The sequence below is a fragment of the Hyperolius riggenbachi genome, chromosome 10, assembly GCF_040937935.1.
Source record: "Hyperolius riggenbachi isolate aHypRig1 chromosome 10, aHypRig1.pri, whole genome shotgun sequence".
In the NCBI taxonomy this organism is placed as follows: Eukaryota; Metazoa; Chordata; class Amphibia; order Anura; family Hyperoliidae; genus Hyperolius; species Hyperolius riggenbachi.
The window spans coordinates 4,039,435-4,062,464 of NC_090655.1; the positions used below are offsets into that span (position 1 = coordinate 4,039,435).

At 50.3% G+C, this 23,030-nt stretch overlaps 1 protein-coding gene across 1 annotated transcript; it reads left to right on the forward strand.

Annotated features, from left to right (window-relative positions):
- The first annotated feature begins 322 nt into the window (after nt 1-322).
- EXOSC1 (exosome component 1) lies at nt 323-22,717 on the forward strand. The gene is made up of 8 exons (XM_068258509.1): nt 323-403; nt 2,959-3,074; nt 5,896-5,970; nt 11,395-11,483; nt 14,729-14,762; nt 15,054-15,104; nt 16,641-16,725; nt 21,503-22,717. The coding sequence occupies exons 1-8, from the start codon at nt 376-378 to the stop codon at nt 21,607-21,609; spliced, it is 585 nt and encodes a 194-aa protein (XP_068114610.1). The 5' UTR covers nt 323-375; the 3' UTR covers nt 21,610-22,717.
- The last annotated feature ends 313 nt before the right edge of the window (nt 22,718-23,030 follow it).

A 23,030-nucleotide genomic window follows, 5' to 3' on the forward strand; every position in this document is an offset into this window, starting at 1 on the left:
CTCTTTATTAGCATGCCCCTCCCATTCATACTCTCAAAGCCACTAATAGTAGTTGTGATATACCACGCCCACTCGTAGCTCCTCCTCCTCCTAGGCCCGCGCTTCATCTTCCTCAGTTCTGAAGTCCGGATAGAAAGCCAGTCGGGTTTCCACATTAAACCAATCATCAGCCAGAGCTCGCCGCCCACCCAGTTACCACAACATCCAGACTCCGCCCACTAAATGTAGCGCGGCGCCTGGCAGAAATGTGCGAGGAAAGCTTTCCCTTGTCAAAGATGGCCGCGACCGCCTCCGGGCTCCCTGCTGATTGGCGCTGTGAGGAGCGTGCGCAGTGATGTCATGTGAGCAGTGTGGACACGCCCCCACGTGGTAATCATGGCTCCGGCGAGGTGGTGTGTGCCGGGTGAGTGCTCTGTGTGTGCCGCTATCTCCTGTCTGATGAGGCCCCCTTCCTTCCTGCCAGTAACACTACCGCTGCCCCTCTGCCAGTAACACCACAGCCTTCCCCTCTGCCAAGTGCTCCACAGGCATCCCATCTGCAAGTAACACCACAGACTGCCCCCCCTCTGCCATCCCAACCATAGCTGCCCCTCTGCCAGTAACACCATAGTCTGCCCCTCTGCCAACTCCACTACAACCTGATCCTCTGCCAGTAACACCACAGGCTGCCCCCCCTCCTGCCATCTTAACCACAGCCTGCCTCTCTGCCTGTCCCACCACAGCCTGCCTCTCTGCCTGTCCCAACCATAGCTGCCCCTCTGCCAGTAACACCATAGTCTACCCCTCTGCCAACTCCACTACAACCTGATCATCTGCCAGTAACACCACAGGCTGCCCCCCTCCTGCCAATCCCAACCACAGCTGCCCCCCTGCCAGTAACACCACAGGCTGCCCCTCTCCTGCCATCCCAACCACAGCCTGCCTCTCTGCCAATCCCACCACAGCCTGCCTCTCTGCCAGTAACACCACAGCTGCCCTTCTGAAATTCCCACCACAAGCTGCCCCCTCCTGCCATCCCCACTACTGCCTGCCCCTCTGCCAACCCCACCACAGCCTTCCCTCCCTCCTGCCATCCCAACCACAGCCTGCCTCTCTGCCATCCCAACCACAGCCTGCCTCTCTGCCTGTCCCACCACAGCCTGCCTCTCTGCCTGTCCCACCACAGCCTGCCTCTCTGCCTGTCCCACCACAGCCTGCCTCTCTGCCTGTCCCACCACAGCCTGCCTCTCTGCCAATCCCACCACAGCCTGCCTCTGCCAATCCCACCACAGCCTGCCTCTCTGCCAATCCCACCACAGCCTGCCTCTCTGCCAATCCCACCACAGTCTGCCTCTCTGCCAATCCCACCACAACCTGCCTCTCTGCCAATCCCACCACAACCTGCCTCTCTGCCAATCCCACCACAGCCTGCCTCTCTGCCAGTAACACCACAGCTGCCCTTCTGCAATTCCCACCACAGGCTGCCCCCCTCCTGCCATCCCCACTACTGCCTGCCCCTCTGCCAACCCCACCACAGCCTTCCCTCCCTCCTGCCATCCCCACCACAGGCTGCCCTCTGCCAACTCCATCACACTGTGCTTCTCTCCCACAGCCTGCCCCTCTGCCTGTCCCACCACAGCCTGCCTCCCTGCCAATCCCCCCACAGCCTGCCTCTCTGCCAATCCCCCCACAGCCTGCCTCCCTGCCAATCCCACCACAGCCTGCCTCTCTGCCAATCCCACCACAGCCTGCCTCCCTGCCTTTCCCACCACAGCCTGCCTCTCTGCCAATTCCACCATAGTCTGTGCCTCTGCCAACTCCACTACAACCTGATCCTCTGTCAGTAACACCACAGCCTGTCCCCCTCCTGCCAATCCCAACCACAGCCTGTCTCTCTGCCAATCCCAACCACAGCCTGCCTCTCTGCCAATCCCACCACAGCCTGTCTCTCTGCCAATCCTACCTCAGTTTTCCTCCCTGCCTGTTCTGCAACAGCCGGCCCCTCTTCCAGCTACACCACAGACTGCCCCCCTCCTGCCATCCCTGCACAGGCTGTCCCCCTAATGCCAACCCCACCACAGCTGTCCCTCTGCCAGTAACACCACAGCTGTCCCCCTCATGCTAACCCCACCACAGTCTGCTCCTCTGCCAACTCCACTGCAATCTGCCTCTCTGCCAGCCCTACAACAGCCTGCCCCTCTGCCAATCCTACCACAACCTGCCCCTCTGCAATTCCCACCACAGACTGCCAGTTCCACCACCGGCTGCCCCCCTCCTGCAAGTCCTACCACAGCCTGCCTCTCTGCCTGTCCCACCACAGTCTGCCCCTCCTGCCAACCTAACCACAGCCTGTCCCTCTGCCAGTTCCACCATAGGCTGCCACTCCCATGACAGGCTGCCCTCTGCCAATCCTACCACAACCTACCCCTCTGCCATTCCCACCACAGGCTGTTAGTTCCACCACCGGCTGCCCCTCTCCAGTCCCACCACAGCCTGCCCTCCTCCTGCCAACCCAACCACAGCCTGCTCCTCTGCCTACTCCACCACAGTCTGCCTCTCTGCCAAATCCCCCACAACCTGCCCCTCTGCCATTCACAACACAGGCTGCCAGTCCCACCACAGGCTGCCCTCCTCCTGCCAACCCATCCACAGCCTGCTCCTCTGCCAAATCCCCCACAATCTGCCTCTCTGCCATTCCCAGCACAAGCCGCCAGTTCCACCACAGGCTGCCCCCCTCCTGCCAGTCCCACCACAGACTATCTGCTATTTTCTCTGTCACTTCATCAGAATTCATAAAACGGGAGGCTAAACTAAGCAGTAGGCAGATAAGCAGACCTTTTACCATATGATTTATGTTGTGGATGTGATGCAGTTAGGTGTACTGTAGATCACGGTACTAGCCATGCTTTCTGTTATTAGCTGTGAGTATAATGCTGAGGATATGACAATAAGGTATCTGCTCTCTTCATCTCCTGGTAGGTGAGAGGCTGTGCAGTCTGGAGGATTGCGCTCCGGGGTACGGAACTTACTGCAAACACGGCTACATCTTCGCCTCGCTGGCCGGCTACGTCGTTAAGAAAACGGACAATGGTTTAGTAAGTAAAGCAGCATCTGGGGCTAGGCCTGTTCCAGCACTAAAAGCCAGTGTGTAAGGTCAGAGTCAGGCATAGAGTAAGAGGGGGAGGTCAGAATCAGGTGCAGGGTTGGAGGGGGAGGTCAGAGTAAGGCGCAAGGTAAAAGGGGGAGGTCAGTCAGGCGCAGGGTAGGAGGAGGAGGTCAGAGTCAGATGCAGACTAGGAGGGGTAAGGTCAGTCAGGCGCAGGGTTGGAGGGGGGGAGGTCAGAGTCAGGCGCAGGGTTGGAGGGGGGAGGTCAGTCAGGCGCAGGGTTGGAGGGGGGAGGTCAGTCAGGCGCAGGGTTGGAGGGGGGAGGTCAGAGTCAGGCGCAGGGTAGGCAAGACAGCTCAGGGGGCGGACTCAAAGCCCCAGAGTTGCAGCTACTAGGCTGAGCTCTATAGGTAATAGCAGTGTTAGGTCAGAGCTGCAGCCACTAGGGGGTGCTCTATAGGCAGTAGCAGTGTTAGGCCAGAGCTGCAGCCACTAGGAGGCGCTCTATAGGCAGTAGCAGTGTTAGGCCAGAGCTGCAGCCACTAGGGCGTGCTCTATAGGCAGTAGCAGTGTTAGGCCAGAGCTGCAGCCACTAGGAGGCGCTCTATAGGCAGTAGCAGTGTTAGGCCAGAGCTGCAGCCACTAGGGCGTGCTCTATAGGCAGTAGCAGTGTTAGGCCAGAGCTGCAGCCATTAGGGGGTTTTCTATAGGCAGTAGCATTGTTAGGCCAGAGCTGCAGCCACTAGGGGGCGCTCTATAGGCAGTAGCAGTGTTAGGCCAGAGCTGCAGCCACTAGGGGGCGCTCTATAGGCAGTAGCAGTGTTAGGCCAGAGCTGCAGCCACTAGGGGGTTTTCTATAGGCAGTAGCATTGTTAGGCTAGAGCTGCAGCCACTAGGGGATGCTCTATAGGCAGTAGCAGTGTTAGGCCAGAGCTGCAGCCACTAGGGGGCGCTCTATAGGCAGTAGCAGTGTTAGGCCAGAGCTGCAGCCACTAGGCACGCTCTATAGGCAGTAGCAGTGTTAGGCCAGAGCTGTAGCCACTATGGAGTGCTCTATAGGCAGTAGCAATGTTAGGCCAGAGCTGCAGCCACAAGGGGTGGCTCTATAGGCAGTAGCAGTGTTAGGCCAGAGCTGCAGCCACTAGGGGTTGCTCTATAGGCAGTAGCAGTGTTAGGCCAGAGCTGCAGCCACTAGGGGATGCTCTATAGGCAGTAGCAGTGTTAGGCCAGAGCTGCAGCCACTAGGCACGCTCTATAGGCAGTAGCAGTGTTAGGCCAGAGCTGCAGCCACTTAGGGGGGCTCTATAGACAGTAGCAGTGTTAGGCCAGAGCTGCAGCCACTAGGGCAGTGATGGCTAACCTTGGCACTCCAGCTGTGGTGGAACTACAAGTCCCATGAGGCTTTGCAGTACTCTGACAGCTCTAAGCATAACTCGGGGAGGCAAAGGCATGCTGGGATTTGTAGTTTTGTCACAGCTGGAGTGCCAAGGTTAGCCATCACTGCACTAGGGGATGCTCTATAGGCAGTAGCAGTGTTAGGCCAGAGCTGCAGCCACTAGGGGCGCTCTATAGGCAGTAGCAGTGTTACGCCAGAGCTGCACCCACTAGGGGGAGCTCTATAGGCAGTAGCAGTGTTAGGCCAGAGCTGCAGCCACTAGGGGGAGCTCTATAGGCAGTAGCAGTGTTAGGCCAGAGCTGCAGCCACTAGGGGGTGCTCTATAGGCAGTAGCAGTGTTAGGCCAGAGCTGCAGCCACTAGGGGGAGCTCTATAGGCAGTAGCAGTGTTTGGTCAGAGCTGCAGCCACTAGGGGGCGCTCTATAGGCAGTAACAGTGTTAGGCCAGAGATGCAGCCACTAGGGGTTGCTCTATAGGCAGTAGCAGTGTTAGGCCGGAGCTGCAGCCACTAGGGCGCGCTCTATAAGCAGTAGCAGTGTTAGGCCAGAGCTGCAGCCACTAAGGCACACTCAGTAGGCTGTAGCAGTGTTAGGTCAGAGCTGCAGCAACTAGGGGGCGCTCTATAGGCAGTAGCAGTGTTAGGCCAGAGCTGCAGCCACTAGGGGATGCTCTGTAGGCAGTAGCAGTGTTAGGTCAAAGGTGCAGCCACTAGGGGATGCTCTATAGGCAGTAGCAGTGTTAGGTCAGAGCTGCAGCCACTAGGGGGCGCTCTATAGGCAGTAGCAGTGTTAGGTCAGAGGTGCAGCCACTAGGGGACACTCAGTAGGCTGTAGCTGTGGCTGGCTTACTGAACAGGAAGAGGTGAGATTGGTCTCCTGTGTCAGAGTGCAGCACGACTCCCTCCTCTCGGAGCAGTGCTTTTCAGCGCTGCTAGATTTGGGCGCAGCCGGCGCCTCCATAGACTTCAATAGGAATCATTCCTATTGAAGTGCTCAGTGAGTAACGTCGGCTCCGTCAGAAGACAGAGCCGAAGTTGCTTAAAAACATAATAATTCGGCCTCCAGCAATCGCTGGAAGCCGAATTATTTCATTCCCCTACTATCCATGTCGGCCTGGAGGGGGAATAGTAATTAAATCGGCCCGGACTTGTGCAGAAGCAGGATCAGCTAAATAACGCTGTATCCTGCGCCCAAGTCTACCGGCGCCGATTTCAAATGTACGCCCCTCCTCTCCCACCCCACAGATCTTGTGTGTAATGAGATCTGTGGGGTTGGTGATGGCCGCACTGTCAGTCTCTCATACATATTTATGGCTGCCAGAGATCTGCATGGAGGGGGTGACATGTATGTCAGTGTTTGTTGTCACCAATGTTTCTTCCTCTCTGACATGTTGTATTCTGGGTATTTCTGTGCAGCTGCCGATGCTGTCTGTAGTGCGAGACTCGGATTCCCTGCTGCTGCCAGATGTGGGCGCTATTGTCACATGCAAGGTAAGGCGCATTCCTGAGTCTTCAGAGCTTCTCTCCCTTCCATGGGAAATGCCTGAAGGCCCCATTATTAGTGAACACCTGGAAGGTATTCTCCTTTGTTTTGCAAAACTACAGATACATGTTTTTGTGTGTAATTTATTTTAATGAATGTTCAGTCCATATATATCTAGGGATAGTCATTAGGATGCGAATAACCAGGGGCGTTCCTAGGGTCCTAAGAGATCCCGGGCACTTTAAGGCACTACAGTTGAAAGATGGATGTGGCCATGCACTGGAATGTGGGTGTGGTTATGGGTGGAGCCAACTTTACATTAAATTAACCACTTGCCGACCACCCACAGCCGATGGGCGGCGGCAAGGGCCGGGCCCAAACGACCACAATACGCCCATCGGCGGCAGGCGTGGTTATGCGGCGATCGCGTCATTCGTGACGCGATCAGCCGCTTGCATCAGGCTCCGCTCCCCTCGCGCTGCAACCCGCCGGCTGCTCGGAAGCGCCGGCGGGTTACTAGCTACCGGATCGCCGCTACAAAGTATATAATACGCTTTGTAATGTATACAAAGTGTATTATACAGGGTGCCTCCTGCCCTGGTGGTCCCAGTGATCGAGGGACCACCAGAGCAGGCTGCAGCCACGCAGATAAGCACCCAAGCACACTGATCTCCCCCCCCCCCCCTTCCCTCTGATCACCCACAGCACCCCTCAGACCCCCCCTGCCCACCCCTCAGACCCCTGTTTGCACCCAAACTGACCCCTGGGGGCTCCTGATCACCCCCCACACTCTCAGATCCTCCCCAGCCCCCCCCCCCCTCCTGTGTACTGTATACATCTATCCTCCCCTGTAATCACCTGTAAATCACCTGTCATTCACCCGTCAATCACCACCTGTCACTGCCACCTATCAGATCAGACCCTAACCTGTCTCTTACGGGCATCTGATCACCCTCCCACACCATCAGATCGCCCGCAGACCTACCCTCAGATCACCTCCAAAGTGCATTGTTTACATCTGTTCTGCCATCTAATCACCTGTCAATCACTCCCTGTCACCACCTGTCGCTGCTACCCATCAGATTAGACCCCTATCTGCCACTAGGGCACCCAATCACCCGCCCACACCCTCAGAACACCCTCAGACCCCAGCCCTGATCACCTTGCTAGTGCTTTGCTTGCATCTATTCCCCCCTCTAATCACACCTTGAGACACCCATCAATCACCTCCTGTCACCCCCTAGCACACCTACCCATCAGATCAGGCCTTAATTTGCCCCGTGTGGGCTCCTGATCACTCGGCCAAACCCTCAGACCCCCTTCCGATCACCTCCCCAGTGCATTGGTTGCATCTATTTTCCCCTCTAACCACCCCCTGAGACACCCATCAATCACCTCCTGTCACCCCCCCCCCCTAGCACTCCTATCCATCAGATCAGGCCCAATACAACCTGTCATCTAAGAGGCCACAAAATTCGTCCCCTCATAGACCACCTGTCATCAAAATTTGCAGATGCTTATACCCCTGAACAGTCATTTTGAGACATTTGGTTTCCAGACTACTCACGGTTTTGGGCCCCTAAAATGCCAGGGCAGTATAGGAACCCCACAAGTGACCCCATTTTAGAAAAGACACCCCAAGGTATTCTGTTAGGTGTATGACTAGTTCATAGAATTTATTTTTTGTCAAAAGTTGGCGGAAATTGATTTTTATAGTTTTTTTTCACAAAGTGTCATTTTCCGCTAACTTGTGACAAAAAAAAAAATCTTCTATGAACTCACCATACACCTAACGGAATACCTTGGGGTGTCTTCTTTCTAAAATGGGGCCACTTGTGGGGTTCCTATACTGCCCTGGCATTTTAGGGGCCCTAAACCGTGAGGAGTAGTCTAGAAACCAAATGCCTCAAAATGACCTGTGAAATCCTAAAGGTACTCATTGGACCTCAGTGCCTGCTGACACTCACCCCCCCCCCCCCCCACCATAGCTTTCCTTGACCTTATAGTGGACCCCCTCCCATACGCCCAACATAGAAGAACCACAACTCCCTGCATGCCCCATACAGGCAGCACAGCATCCAACATGCCCATATAGAGGCACCATAGCACCCAGCATAACCCCCATTGCTGTGTGCTGTGGTGCCATGCTTGGTGCTATGGTGCCTCTATAGGACATGCTGGATACTGTAATGCCATGCTTGGTGCTATGGTGTCTCTATAGGGCATGCTGGGTACTGTGTGGTGCCATGCTGGGTGCTATGGTGCCTCTATAGGACATGCTGGATGCTGTAATGCCATGCTGGGTGCTATGGTGTCTCTATAGGACATGCTGGATGCTGTAATGCCATGCTGGGTGCTATGGTGCCTCTATAGGACATGCTGGATGCTGTAATGCCATGCTTGGTGCTATGGTGTCTCTATAGGGCATGCTGGGTACTGTGTGGTGCCATGCTAGGTGCTGTGGTAGCTCTACTCTGCCTGGGGGACATCCGGGGAACCCCAGAATAGATCCGGGGCACGTGCCACTGATCTCTGGGGCTAGCGACGCCCCTGCTAATAACTGAGTTCATGGAAATCTCTGCGGCCTGGAAACTATCCAATCAGAATCAGTTACTGCATGGGATTTGATTTCTGAGCTGCATACATTTGCACCAAACTAGCATAACATTTGCATCAACCTGGTATTATTGACATCCCTTAAGGCCATACACAATTCATATATTTTTTTATTTATTTATTTTGACTGTTTTGGGAAATCTGTGATTTTTTTTTTTTCCGTTTGGAAGAATTGAACCAATATACCGTACACTTGTAATCTATTTTTACAAAAATACCAAACAAATGATCGAATAAAACTTTTGTTTTTCCAACTCATCCGATCAGATTTTTATTGGAAAAACAAAAACATTGTTTTTTTTTTTTCTCTATTGAACAAAAGTTTCTTGCTGATTTCTTATACATTCGATCATTATATAAAAAATTTGGGAAAATTGATCGATTTTATTGTATCGTGTATGGCCACCTTAATGAAGATCTTTTCTGAACTCTGTCTGACCTGACTGCAGCAAGGTGACATCTGGTGGATAGAGGTTGCTGAACTTTGAAGAATTATGTAAAATAAAGACCTTGTTAAAGCGGACCTGAACTCAGGACTTCCTCTCTGCTCTTAAAGATAAGCAACGGCATAATAACATTTCTTTGTTACAGCTGATACAAATCCTGCAATAAATCTGCAGTGTGTCTACTTCCTGCTTTCATGGAAGCAGACATAGGGTTATCATCCCATGCTTACAAATTAGCTGCTCTGCCGAGGCAGAGGAGATTCCTGAGCTGACACAGATGAGGGGGTATTAGACAGGCTAAACTCTCTAAACACAGTGTGCATTTTTGTCTGTTTTCCAACTGTACTGTGCAAGAGTTCAGGTCCACTTTAATATCTATCCACCCTCTGCGGACCAATATCTGCCAACAGTCCTGGATTTACATCACAGGAGCCTATAGGCACAGATGTCCTGGCACCCTAGACTCCGCCCTCCATGCATGCAGGCCCGGATTTACATCACAGGAGCCTATAGGCACAGATGTCCTGGCACCCTAGACTCTGCCTTCCATGAATATACAAGCCCCCACTGAACTGGCCCAGCTGTCACTTGTCCCTTACTTCCCTTGCCCGTCATAGGTAGCTGCAGGTTCCCCTTAGTATTAGGTAGCCAGAGGTACCCTCAGGATTAAATAACTCGAGGTGCCCCTAACTGAAGGGAGATCTCCTCAGTGGAATGCAGAGAGCTGGGTGAGTAATCTCTCATTTACACTTTCATCAGGACTCTGCATAGGGAAGGCAAGAGGGAGGAACTAGGGGAGTAGAGTGAGCCGCCTCTCCATCATTAGGTGTCTGTAGGCATGTGCCTACACTGCCTTATGGTAAATCCGGCCCTGGCTGCCAACATTTTGCATTTCTTACATTTGCTGGAAGTGTGAAATGATGAATCTGCCCCATGCAGAGTTCTCCAGCAACCCCCCCCCCCCCCCCCCCCCCGCCCCATCGGGGGGGAGATTATTGGGTGTAGGTGAAATGATCTCCAATAACTCCATAACTCCAGCTTATGCCCCGTCCTGCGGTATTCCATCAACCCTGGTGTGTTTCTGCCTTGATTTAGATTCTACTGTTAAATGGGCATTTCTATATATTTTTTGTTTTGTTTTTTTCTTCTCGCAAACTCTAAGCAGCTTAAAAAGCCAAGTCCCAACTGTTAGTTTGGCTTCATCAGGGCCATCCCGAGGTTGGGGATGGTTTGCACAGCCGTCTCAACCACCAGGCAGGTACACATTTTTGCCTAGAGCGCAGGAGGAGGGAGGGAGGAGGAAAGGGCGCAGCTGCACTGAGTAGTGAGAGAAGAAATGCCTCTCAGCTCACTCAGGGATCAGTTTACAGCAGCAGCTAACAGCAGCGGCTGACTGGCCTCATAACTGATTCACTGATTCATTCAGTTCCTTCAGCTCAATGATTCAAAGAACCACAGTGATGAATGAGTCAGTGAGAGAAGGCACTCCTCCTGGCTCACTCAGGGATCGGAGTACAGCCTCAGCTCCTGAGTCCTGACTCTTCACTCTTAACTGATTCACTAATTCATTCAGTTCCTCTCTCTCTGCTACTGGTAGCTGCTGGATGTAGAGACTGAGCGTAGCAGCCAGGCATGGACTGCACCCCAGGCCGCCTTTTATTCAGTGATTTAGGGCTGGTCCTGTGTCTGGTGTATTCAGGTTTGCTGTTGTAAGGCAATGTGAAACACTAGGCTAGCTGATAAAAGGATCAAAGGATTTCTCGCCTGGCGTGACAAAATTGCTAGAGGTGCCCCTGGTGGTTTCATCCTTAAAGAGAACCAGAGGGGAAGCACCTTCATGTATTTTACCTTTATAAATCAGTGGGAACATGACAGTAAATACCTAATCTGCTCTTTGTTTCATTGTTCTCTGTTTAATCTGACTGTTATCACCTCTGATAAGAATCCCCGACTGAGCACTCAGTCTGGCTTTGCTATGGAAAGATTTTAGCTGAGTCTGTCTTCTCTGGTGTCTTTTCAAGCCCAAGCCTGCCCCCTTGTGGCTCTGCTATAATCACTTAGCTATAATTATTCCCTGCAAAGCCAGACTGAATGCTAAGTCCGGGATTCTTATCACAGCTGATAACAGACACTTTTAGCAGTGAGGATGAAACAGAGAGCATGGTAAGTGTTTTATCTAATGTTCCCACTGATATATATGGTAAAATACACAAGGGTGCTTCGTCTCTGGTTCCCTTTAAGCAAACACCCTCCCCCGTGCTAACACCCCCACCTGGCAGGGCCCATCTGTTGAGAGATGGCAATTCCTGACTTGCCCAATTTGTGGGCATTTCTATTTTCTAAAATGCTGTGTTTTGTCTTCCTTGCCAGGTGATGAGCATAAACCCGAGATTCGCCAAAGTTCAGATCATGTACATTGGATCCACAGCTCTGAAAAACACATTCAAAGGCACGGTCAGGTAAGGCGCAGCTCATGGCATATCTCCAGCTTGAGATCCCTACACATGCTAAATTTAAATCTGCACGCACAGAACAGCAACAAAAACCAGTTTCGCCACCTGGCAAAAAGATGTAATTTAAACAATGTCGTAAACGCACATATGAATGCTGCGCATGCAGGTGGACGTGACATCTTACACAACGTGCACGCATGCTCTGCAACTAGTATGATGAAATGTTATTTAAACAACGTTTTACACGCTGTCAGATTACACCATATCTGCCCATTAATGCTCAACTGATCCGCCTGTTGGATTGGCCCGAATACACGATATTGGCTTTTCCTAATCCACGTTTAAAGGACAACTGAAGTGAGAGGTTTATGGAAGCTGCCATACTTATTTCCTTTTAAGCAATACCAGTTGCCTGGCTGTCCTGCTGATCCTCTGCCTCTAATACTATTAGCCATAGACCCTGAACAAGCATGCAGCAGATCAGGTGTTTCTGACATTATCAGATCTGACAACATTAGCTGCATGCATGTTTCTGGTGTTATTCAGACACTACTGCAGCTAAATAGATCAGCAGGGCAGCCAGGCAACTGGTATTGTTTAAATGGAAATAAATATGGCAGCCTCCATATCACTCTCACTTCAGTGGTCCTTTAATGTCATCTGGTCACATTTTTCATACCAATTATTGTCCGATATGACACTATCTGTCGTTCGTCAAACATTTCAAATGACCTCCATAAAGCACATTCATGTTGCAAATCTCCACACAGTGTAAGGTCCGTACATATGTGACTTTTATATCGGCGCACACACATAAGAGCGATATCAACCAACCGACGCCATTCAGCAAAAAGAAACGATGCATTGTTTAAACAATGGCGTAAATTTATGTTTCACACCCTGGATGCATGCATGTTCTAAAACTAGTAAAATGTTGTTTGAAAAACATTGTACACACCGTCGGATTACTCAGTATCTGCCCGATAATCATCAGAATCAATCTGCCAGTTGGATTGGCTGGAATACGAGATGTCGGTCATTCATCATTGCCATTTAACCAATTGTCATCCGACACGGCAACGTCTGCCCGTTGGACATATCAAATGACTTTTATCTGACGTGTGTACAAGGCTTTACAACACAAATCCACATAGCATATATTCTCACTAGGGATGGACAATGCAGATGCAAAACATTCTGAGAATTATGCAAATGTTATGCAGCTTTAAAATCGACCAATGAAATCCTCACTATGCCTTATTCAATTGGTCCATTTTGAAGCTGCACAAATGTGTATTAAAATTTGCATAATTCTGCATCAACTCAGAATTATTTGCGTCTCATTGTCCATCCCTGGTCCTCCAAGCCACTTTCTCTTTATTTTATTTTTTTATGAATGCTTCATTGCATTATACATCATTGGACAGATTTGTTGGTACCCACACAATTCATTCAGAGAGTGCTTTTATGCTTTTTGAAAAGTGTGTTTTATATGAAACACAATTGACCCATTCTACCTGCACGCTGCTGCTGAGTCTGCGTTGGGGATGGTCGGTGTGATGCTTATATTTCTGAGTTGGTGTAAATTTTATTCAGATGTACAGGGAGTGCAGAATTATTAGGCAAGTTGTATTTTTGAGGAATAATTTTATTATTGAACAACAACCATGTTCTCAATGAACTCAAAAAACTCATTAATATCAAAGCTGAATATTTTTGAAAGTAGTTTTTAGTTTTTTAGTTTGAGCTATTTTAGGGAGATATCTGTGTGTGCAGGTGACTATTATTGTGCATAATTATTAGGCAACTTAACAAAAAACAAATATACCCATTTCAATTATTTATTTTTACCAGTGAAACCAATATAACATCTCAACATTCACAAATACACATTTCTGACATTCAAAAACAAAACAAAAACAAATCAGTGACCAATATGGCCACCTTTCTTTGCAAGGACACTCAAAAGCCTGCCATTAATGGATTCTGTCAGTGTTTTGATCTTTTCACCATCAACATTGTGTGCAGCAGCAACCACAGCCTCCCAGACACTGTTCAGAGAGGTGTACTGTTTTCCCTCCTTGTAAATCTCACATTTTATGATGGACCACAGGTTCTCAATGGGGTTCAGATCAGGTGAACAAGGAGGACATGTCATTAGTTTTTCTTCTTTTATACCCTTTCTTGCCAGCCACGCTGTGGAGTACTTGGACACGTGTGATGGAGCATTGTCCTACATGAAAATCATGTTTTTCTTGAAGGATGCAGACTTCTTCCTGTACCACTGCTTGAAGAAGGTGTCTTCCAGAAACTGGGAGTTGAGCTGGACTCCATCCTCAACCTGAAAAGGCCCCACAAGCTCATCTTTGATACCAGCCCAAACCAGTACTCCACCTCCACCTTGCTGGCGTCTGAGTCGACTGGAGCTCTCTCCCCTTTACCAATCCAGCCACGGGCCCATCCATCTGGCCCATCAAGACTCGCTCCCATTTCATCAGTCCATAAAACCTTAGAAAAATCAGTCTTGAGATATTTCTTGGCCCAGTCTTGACGTTTCAGCTTGTGTGTCTTGTTCAGTGGTGGTCGTCTTTCAGCCTTTCTTACCTTGGCCATGTCTCTGTGTATTGCATACCTTGTGCTTTTGGGCACTCCAGTGATGTTGCAGCTCTGAAATATGGCAACTGGTGGCAAGTGGCATCTTGGCAGCTGCACGCTTGACTATTCTCAGTTCATGGGCAGTTATTTTTCCACACGCTTCTTGCGACCCTGTTGACTATTTTGAATGAAACACTTGATTGTTTGATGATCACGCTTCAGAAGCTTTGCAATTTTAAGAGTGCTGCATCCCTCTGCAAGATATCTCACTATTTTTGACTTTTCTGAGCCTGTCAAGTCCTTCTTTTGACCAATTTTGCCAAAGGAAAGGAAGTTGCCTAATAATTATGCACACCTGATATAGGGTGTTGATGTCATTAGACCACACCCCTTCTCATTACAGAGATGCACATCACCTAATATGCTTAATTGGTAGTAGGCTTTCGAGCCTATACAGCTTGGAGTAAGACAACATGCATAAAGAGGATGATGTGGTCAAAATACTAATTTCCCTAATAATTCTGCACTCCCTGTATCTACCAAGCACTGGAGCCTGGCTATGAAGAGAAGTAACTGTCTGAGAGATCAGGTGGGTGTCAGAGGGGCAAACTGTTTATTTCCATTGTCCTGACATTCTCAACTTTCTCCATCCACAGAAGAGAAGACATCCGGGCAACTGAGAAAGACAAGGTAACAGACTGGCTGCACTCTACATCTGTGTGTCCGCACAGCAGCTCCTCATGTCTAAGGGGGATGGTCAATTAGATGCAAATCATTTCAAGTTGATACAGGAGTAGGCAAATTTTGTATGCAAACGTATGCAGCTTTAAAATGGACCAATCACATTTTACCCCAGAAAGATTTAAAATTTGATCATTTTATTGTGGTGTGTGTGCGCGCGCCTGTGCCCTTCACATTTCTAAGCTCACATATTTTGCTTGCCTGTAGAACATTTTCTGACTTTGACTCTTCTTTCCCCAGGTTGAAGTTTACAAATGTTTTCGGCCAGGAGACATCATCGTAGCGAAAGTTGTATCCTTTTATCGCAGCTGGTCAGTCACTCCTGCATTCAGTACGGATTATTAAAGGATACCCGAAGTGACATGATGAGATAGACATGTGTATGTACAGTGCCTAGCACACTAATAACTAGGCTGTGTTCCTTTTGGACTGTTGGACTCAAAGCGCTCAAGAGCTGCAGCCACTAAGGGGCATTTAAGGGCCCATTCTGCAGTGTGAGGGAGTCTTGCCCAAGGACTTCTTACTGAATAGTTACTGACCCAAGCCAGGATTTAAACCCTGGTCTCCCATGTCAGAGGCACAGCCCTTAAAGCGGAATGAAACCCAGCATTTCTTCTTTGCTCTAAAAAATTATTTAAAGCATATTATATACAACCAGCATTTTTTTTTACTAGAACAGCATTCAAAGGGTTATGCTGGGCATACACAGCCCAGATTCTTCTTATCAATCGAGCCGCTAATGGCTCGATTGATAATTTCCGACATGTCCGATCACCGCGTGGATCGATTCCCGGCTCTATCCCCGTGGGCGGACAAGAGGCAAAAACGAAGCACTGATAAGCGCTGAGAAGGAAGTGCCCGCAGGGACGAGCGGGAATCGATCCGCACGCACCAGCGGTGACGCTCCGGCAACGAGCCGCTGGCTCGATTCCGGCGCATAAACGTGCTGTGTATGCCCAGCATAACACACAGGGCTGGAAAGTTCCGTGCAGAGAAAGCTGGAGGAAGTGTAGATAATGTTATCTTGTGCTTACTTAATTGTATCAAGTGAGGAATGTGACACATTGACTGTGCAGAAGCTCCTGGACACAGACAGACACTCAAAGCTTGTCTGCCTTCAATACAACATGAATAAAATGCAAAGTCAGCTCACAAAGCAAAAAACTGTACTTTTGGGAACTTGTAATTTCTAGATGAATAATACTACTTGTGCACAAATGCAAATATGATAACCGTATGGCATATAAAAAGTAGGAAAACATGTTTTTATTGAATATTATGTCAGGGTTTTATACCGCTTTAACCAGTACACTATCCAGCCACAAATATGGCATCTACCTTATTGCTCTCCCTACAGGATTGCTCATGAAAAGACACAATTGTGCAGTACTTAGTAGAAATGGTCCCTAAGAGATTGCAAGCTGTCAGATTCATACTACCTACTGTAAGACAGCAGCATAGAAAAGAAGTCATTTACATTGCATTTTTTGGGGACTCGTATGTGTATTTTACATGATCCTTTGAATGCATGGATTAGAGATGTGGCAGGAGCTGATGCTTGTAGAGCTGGTGATGTCGCTGTGGGAGGAGCTGATGCTTGTGGAGCTGGTGATGTCGCTGTGGGAGGAGCTGATGCTTGTAGAGCTGGTGATGTCACATTCATGGAGTGAATGTTTCCTGGCCTGAGGAGATGAGGGGCTGTTGTGTGCAGCTTGTGATGTCACACTGTGGGAGGAGCTGATATGGGCGGCCTGTGATGTCACTGTGGGAGGAGCTGACTGGGATTAGCCTGTGATGTCACATGATATTTCCTGACCTGAGCTATAGATAAATTTGGGCGACGCGCAGTCTAATTACCTGCTGAGCACTGCGGAGAACGAGCTGGGCGTGGTGGTCGCACACAGTGAAGCAGGTATGGATTGTCTTCTATATGGATTTATTGGAATGCTGGAAAGTCGTCATTGGTGCTCATCAGACTCCCTGGTAATATGATTGGCCTGCAGGGACGGCCAGGGAGACGCTAAGAATTCCTGCGAGCATGCAAATTTCAGTCAAATTGTATGCGGCTTGGAGTTGGGCCAATTTAGTGTATTTCCTGCTTATTCTGATTGCCCCAGTTCCAAGTTGTGTACAATTTGTGTTACACTTGCATGTGAGCCAGAAATAGCTGTGTATGTACTTAATAAAGATCTGGTACACTGGGTGGCTGGGGTTCAAATTCAGAAAAGGGGGTGGAGCCACAACAGCCAATCAGATTTGTTTCATTTCAATGCAAATTATTGATACCAAAGACCGCAAAGGTCACAAACTTTGTTATTGAGTAATTGTGTGTTAGGGTTAGTAAAAGTGGGCGGATGCTGTGAGTTTTTGCACTTTTGATATATGGTAATAAGGTTAATTATTCCTTGCTATTTTCACTACCGTTTCCCTGAAATTAAGACATCCCCTGAAAGTAAGCCTTAGCAGGAATTTTGAGCATGCTCGACCGAGATATTAGCCCTACCCTGAATGTAAGCCCTAGCTGCAGCAAGGGGAAAAAGTATGGCAACTTGTGTTTCTACTGGAACCGATGGTCTCACAGGCAGGATCAAGGCTCAGTCATTGGGCCAATCACTGCTCTTGCTGCTACACAGGGAGTGCAGTGATCGGCCCAATAACAGAGCCATGGTCCCGCCTGTGAGATCATCAGCTTCACTAGAAACACATGTTGCCGTACTCCTTCCCCCTAGGCTGAAGATTGGGGACACAGCAGCTTGGAGCTGGGGGGGAAGAAGAGGATTAGGGGGACATCACAGGGACAGCGCAACATGGAGCTAGGGGTAAGAGGAGGATGCAGGGGGAAACCAAGAGGACATAGGGGTTTAGGGGATAGAGGAGGACATGGGTACAGAGGGGGCACACAAGAGGTGGATCCAGCAGAGGAAGAGGCAGCACAGTGGGGGGGGGGAAGGCAGGACACTCCACACAGGAACTTGTGTGTTTATAGAAATATAAGGCATCCCCTGAAAATAAGCCCTAGCACAACATTTGGAGCAAAAATTGAACACGGTATAATAACACAGGTAGGGTTGTCGCGATATACCGGTATCGCGATATACCGCGGTTTCACATTGCATGGTAATCATGGTATGCAGATTATTGAAATACCGGTTTTTTGATGCTGTCCCCGCCTTCCGCATTATGCCCGCCACCGCGCCGCTATTGCCCAGCTCTCTGTCTCCCTCCATTAGAAAAGCAAGCTCCCAAAGCTTGCTGACTGGTGCCGGATGGTGACGCACAGGACAGGACGTCATGCCGCGGCTGGAACGCATATGCAGAGTGCTCCTGGCCGCGGCTGGAACGCACAAGTAGAAAGTTCCCGGCCAGATACACGGAGCTCACATTACAGCCCTGCAGAGCTTCCTGCTCTAAGGATGAACGCCGCCCCCTCTCATTCCCGCCCGGCATGTTTGAAAGTGCGTGCCAGGCAGACACCAGCATGAAAGCCAGCAGCGGAGAGTTTATCAGCTGCAGAGACTAAGATGACAGAGCTGCACAGGAGGTGGGGAGAGATGAGCTGTTTCTTCTGCGTGTTCCAGCGACAGAATCAGAGACGCTGAAGCACAGTGGAAGGTCTGCACTATATTTACTGTAGATAAGCAAGCTAAGTTTCTGTGTCTGGCTGCCCTTTTGTTGTCCTGCTTTGCTTTTTTACAACCCATATGCTCCTCTCACCCTTCCTCCTTCTTGTATCCCCCTTCCCAGTGCTTTAACCCCTGCCCTGCTGAACTGGACCACCTGTGGAATCTGACTCTCACACATTTTTCAGCATCTGTCCCTCCTACATTCCTCTATCTGCCTTATTCCCCCCCTCTCTCCTTTTCCTCTACCTCCTCTATTTCCAGACACTCTTCCACTTTCTTGCATCTCTCTCTGCTATCTCTTATGCTGGGTACACATGTTGCCATTTCCCGCTCGATCGGCGGGACCGATCCTGGTCGATCGATTGTTTCCGGCATGTTCGATCGGGTTTAGATTGATACAGCTATCAGTTTTGCATACTTAACATGAGCAAATCGACAGCTGTATCAATCGAGACCCGATCAAACATGTCGGAAATAATCGATCAACCAGGATCGAGCTCGGGATCGAGCGGGAAATGGCAACGTGTGTACCCAGCATTACTGTCCCTACCTGCCTTCTCTCACAGACTGCTGTGTATTTCCCGTCCTTCTCTCTCACTTTCCTCTCTCTGACCTATTAAGATTATGATGTATTTATTTTATAGTGCTTCAGTAAAGATTTTATAACGTTTATAGTCATGTCACTGATTGCCCTCAGAGGAGCTCACAATCTAATCCTACCATAATCAGTCTAATGTGTCTGATCTCTCCCCATGTCACCTGTGACCTGACTACCACCACGGCAGATCAGTTCATTTTAAATAGAACCTGCATTGCCAGCCACAGATCATGCAGGCTCAGGTTAATTGAAATGAGAATTGTGTAATACCGTATACCGTGATACCGTCATACCGTGGTATTTTTTTTTGACGGTTATCATACCGTGGATTTTCATACCGTTGCAACCCTAAACACAGGCATTGAATATTATTCTATTAGTTCATTTACTGCACATTACTAAACCCAGGTTCATCCACCGGGGGGCCTCAGTGATGGACCTCCCGGTGTTGGTATATATTATATACTATACAAAGATGGTGCAATATTTGGCACTGAGCTTTATGGGGTACAATTGTTAGATTGTTTTTAAAGTAAACCTGAGATGATAAAAAAAAAAAGATACACACCTGGGGCCTCCAGGCCTATCGCTGGCACGGCGTCCTCCTGTGCTGCCTGGATCCTCTGTGAGCTCTAAAAGGTCATCATACAGTCATCGATTTTTGTCCAGTTCATAGAACAATTGATTTTTTATTTTTTTTATTGAAAAATATGAAAAAGAAAATATTATGTTGACCGTGATGAGCTGGATCAAAGCCCCACACACTGGTAAGGATATCGGGTAGATTTTATCCATTAGATGAAACCAGGAGAGGATACAACTGCTTGTAACTGCTAAGTGTTTTATTGCCATCAAAATGTGATCAGTACAGTCCATTGCAAACATTCAAAACAGCGTGACAAGCAGTACTTATTGTGTTAGGCAGGGCGTAGCGGTGGGTGCCGCTGGGTGCGCGGCCTGATGACCGTTTCGCGGTGGGTGCCGCTGGGTGCGCGGCCTGATGACCGTTTCGCGGTGGGTGCCGCTGGGTGCGCGGCCTGATGACCGTTTCGCGGTGGGTGCCGCTGGGTGCGCGGCCTGATGACCGTTTCGCGGTGGGTGCCGCTGGGTGCGCGGCCTGACGACCATTTCGCGGTGGGTGCCGCTGGGTGCGCGGCCTGACGACCGTTTCGCGGTGGGTGCCGCTGGGTGCGCGGCCTGACGACCATTTCGCGGTGGGTGCCGCTGGGTGCGCGGCCTGACGACTGTTTCGCGGTGGGTGTCGCTGGGTGCACGGCCTGATGACCGTTTCGCGGTGGGTGTCGCTGGGTGCACGGCCTGACGACCGTTTCGCGGTGGGTGCCGCTGGGTGCGCGGCCTGACGACCATTTCGCGGTGGGTGCCGCTGGGTGCGCGGCCTGACGACTGTTTCGCGGTGGGTGTCGCTGGGTGCACGGCCTGATGACCGTTTCGCGGTGGGTGTCGCTGGGTGCACGGCCTGACGACCGTTTCGCGGTGGGTGCCGCTGGGTGCGCGGCCTGACGACCATTTCGCGGTGGGTGCCGCTGGGTGCGCGGCCTGACGACTGTTTCGCGGTGGGTGTCGCTGGGTGCACGGCCTGATGACCGTTTCGCGGTGGGTGTCGCTGGGTGCACGGCCTGACGACCGTTTCGCGGTGGGTGCCGCTGGTTGCACGGCCTGACGACCGTTTCGTGGTGGGTGCCGCTGGGTGCACGGCCTGACGACCATTTCGCGGTGGGTGCCGCTGGGTGCACGGCCTGACGACCATTTCGCGGTGAGTGTCGCTGGGTGCACGGCCTGACGACCGTTTCGCGCTGGGTGCACGGCCTGACGACTGTTTCGCGGTGGGTGCCGCTGGGTGCACGGCCTGACGACCGTTTCGCGATGGGTGCCGCTGGGTGCACGGCCTGACGACCGTTTCGCGGTGGGTGCCGCTGGGTGCATGGCCTGACAACCGTTTCGCGGTGGGTGTCGCTGGGTGCACGGCCTGACGACCATTTCGCGGTGGGTGCCGCTGGGTGCGCGGCCTGACGACCGTTTCGCGGTGGGTGCCGCTGGGTGCAGGCCTGACGACCGTTTCGCGGTGGGTGCCGCTGGGTGCGCGGCCTGATGACCGTTTCGTGGTGAGTGCCGCAGGGTGCGCGGCCTGACGACCGTTTCGCGGTGGGTGCCGCTGGGTGCACAGCCTGACGACCGTTTCGCGGTGGGTGCCGCTGGGTGCACAGCCTGACGGCCGTTTCGCGGTGGGTGCCGCTGGGTGCACAGCCTGACGACCGTTTCGCGGTGGGTGTCGCTGGGTGCACGGCCTGACGACCGTTTCTTGGTGGGTAAACGGCCTGACGACCGTTTCGCTTGTATAAGCTTCTATTGAGGCACAATGTGCAGCAGAATGTATGCATTAGTCATTACGGATACTTATCATGCAGGCTTGGTGATTGTTGTATTAAGTGCTGTATTTTCTTCCACAGGGGCGACCATGGTGCCTATCAGCTGGTGTGAGATGCAATGCCCCAACACTCACATTAAGGAGCCCAGGAAGGTGGCGCGAGTCCAGCCAGAGTTCCTGCAGACTTAAACCCACTTTTAGACAGGATGAAAGGGAAGAACCTTCGATCCATGAAATCTGTATTTTTGAAGTCAGCAGGAATCGGAACCCAAAGCTATTTAGATTCAGGAGCTGATGATTGATATACAAGCTGTCAGTGAAAGCTCTGCGCAGAGTTATGGTTCAGCCTCCACAATTTCTGGTTCCCGTAGATTACAGAAATGCTGATTCAGGGGAGCCAGGAGTACCATCCCTACACAACAATCGCTCCTTTTCACCACCGTGTGGTTTGTACTCAGGACAGAAGAACCGTGTTCTCTTATTGACATACAGGTTTCCCATCTGAATGGCCACAGCCTGATGACGCCATACAAACTTCATGTTTTTACAAAAAAGGCAACTGACTTGCATGTACTGGGGTAACTGACACACTAATATCGACGTGGATGAAGCTAGACCCCTGAAAGCACACCTGAAGTAAGAGGGATATGGAGGCTGCCATATTGGTTTTCTTTTAAATAATACTAGTTGCCTGGCAGTCCTGCTGATCTCTTTGGCTGCAGTAGTGTCTGAATCACACACCAGAAACAAGTATGCAGCTAATTCAGCCACACTTCAGCCAGAGCACCTGATCTGCTGCATGCTTGTTCAGTCTATGGCTAAAAGCATTAGAGGATCAGCAGGACTGCCAGGCAATCTGCATTGTTTAAGAGGAAGTATGTTAGCCTCTGTATCGCTCTCACTTCAGGTTTCCTTAAAATTCAGCATTTGATGATAAAATGTAATCTGGGAAATTCTTCAGTGAACTAAAAATAGTCATCTAAAGTCCATCGCTATTGGTTAGTAAAGCCATTCATGTTATTAAGGTCCAATAGGGAAGGCTACAGTGTCATAGGGGTGGGACTTTCACCTGACAGCTGGAGATATTCTCCTGACACACACAAAAAATACATCAGGTTTCACTGAAGGCAACCTCTTGATTATGTACTTGCTCGTCCATCAGCTCCGCCCCCTGGCTCGTCTGTCCGGCAGCTCCGCCCTATCTGACAGCCACGTGTGCCTTTGCCAGTGTTTTATTGTATCCCTCCCATGTCATTGATACCTGGCATTACATTCTGCACTTAGATGCGACGCCACCGGGGGGGGGGGGGGGGGGGGGGGGTGACTGCTTGTCTCTTGCCTGGGTTGATTGCCAGAAAGCCTGACAGGTGATTTCACCACCATCAGCCTCCCACGCGAAAGAGGCCACGCCCTAAAAATTAGTAATAAAATTCTGTTTTTCATCAGACCCCATTTTTTTACGTTCAAGTTACATTTATGCATTTCATGTTTGGCCTCTAATTTTTACGTAGTTTAAGTTCACATTTTATATAGTATTGGATTTGTTCCCTGTTTTTTAGACTGTAAAGTGTTTTGGTATTTTATTTGATTTCTCATTTACACAACCTGGA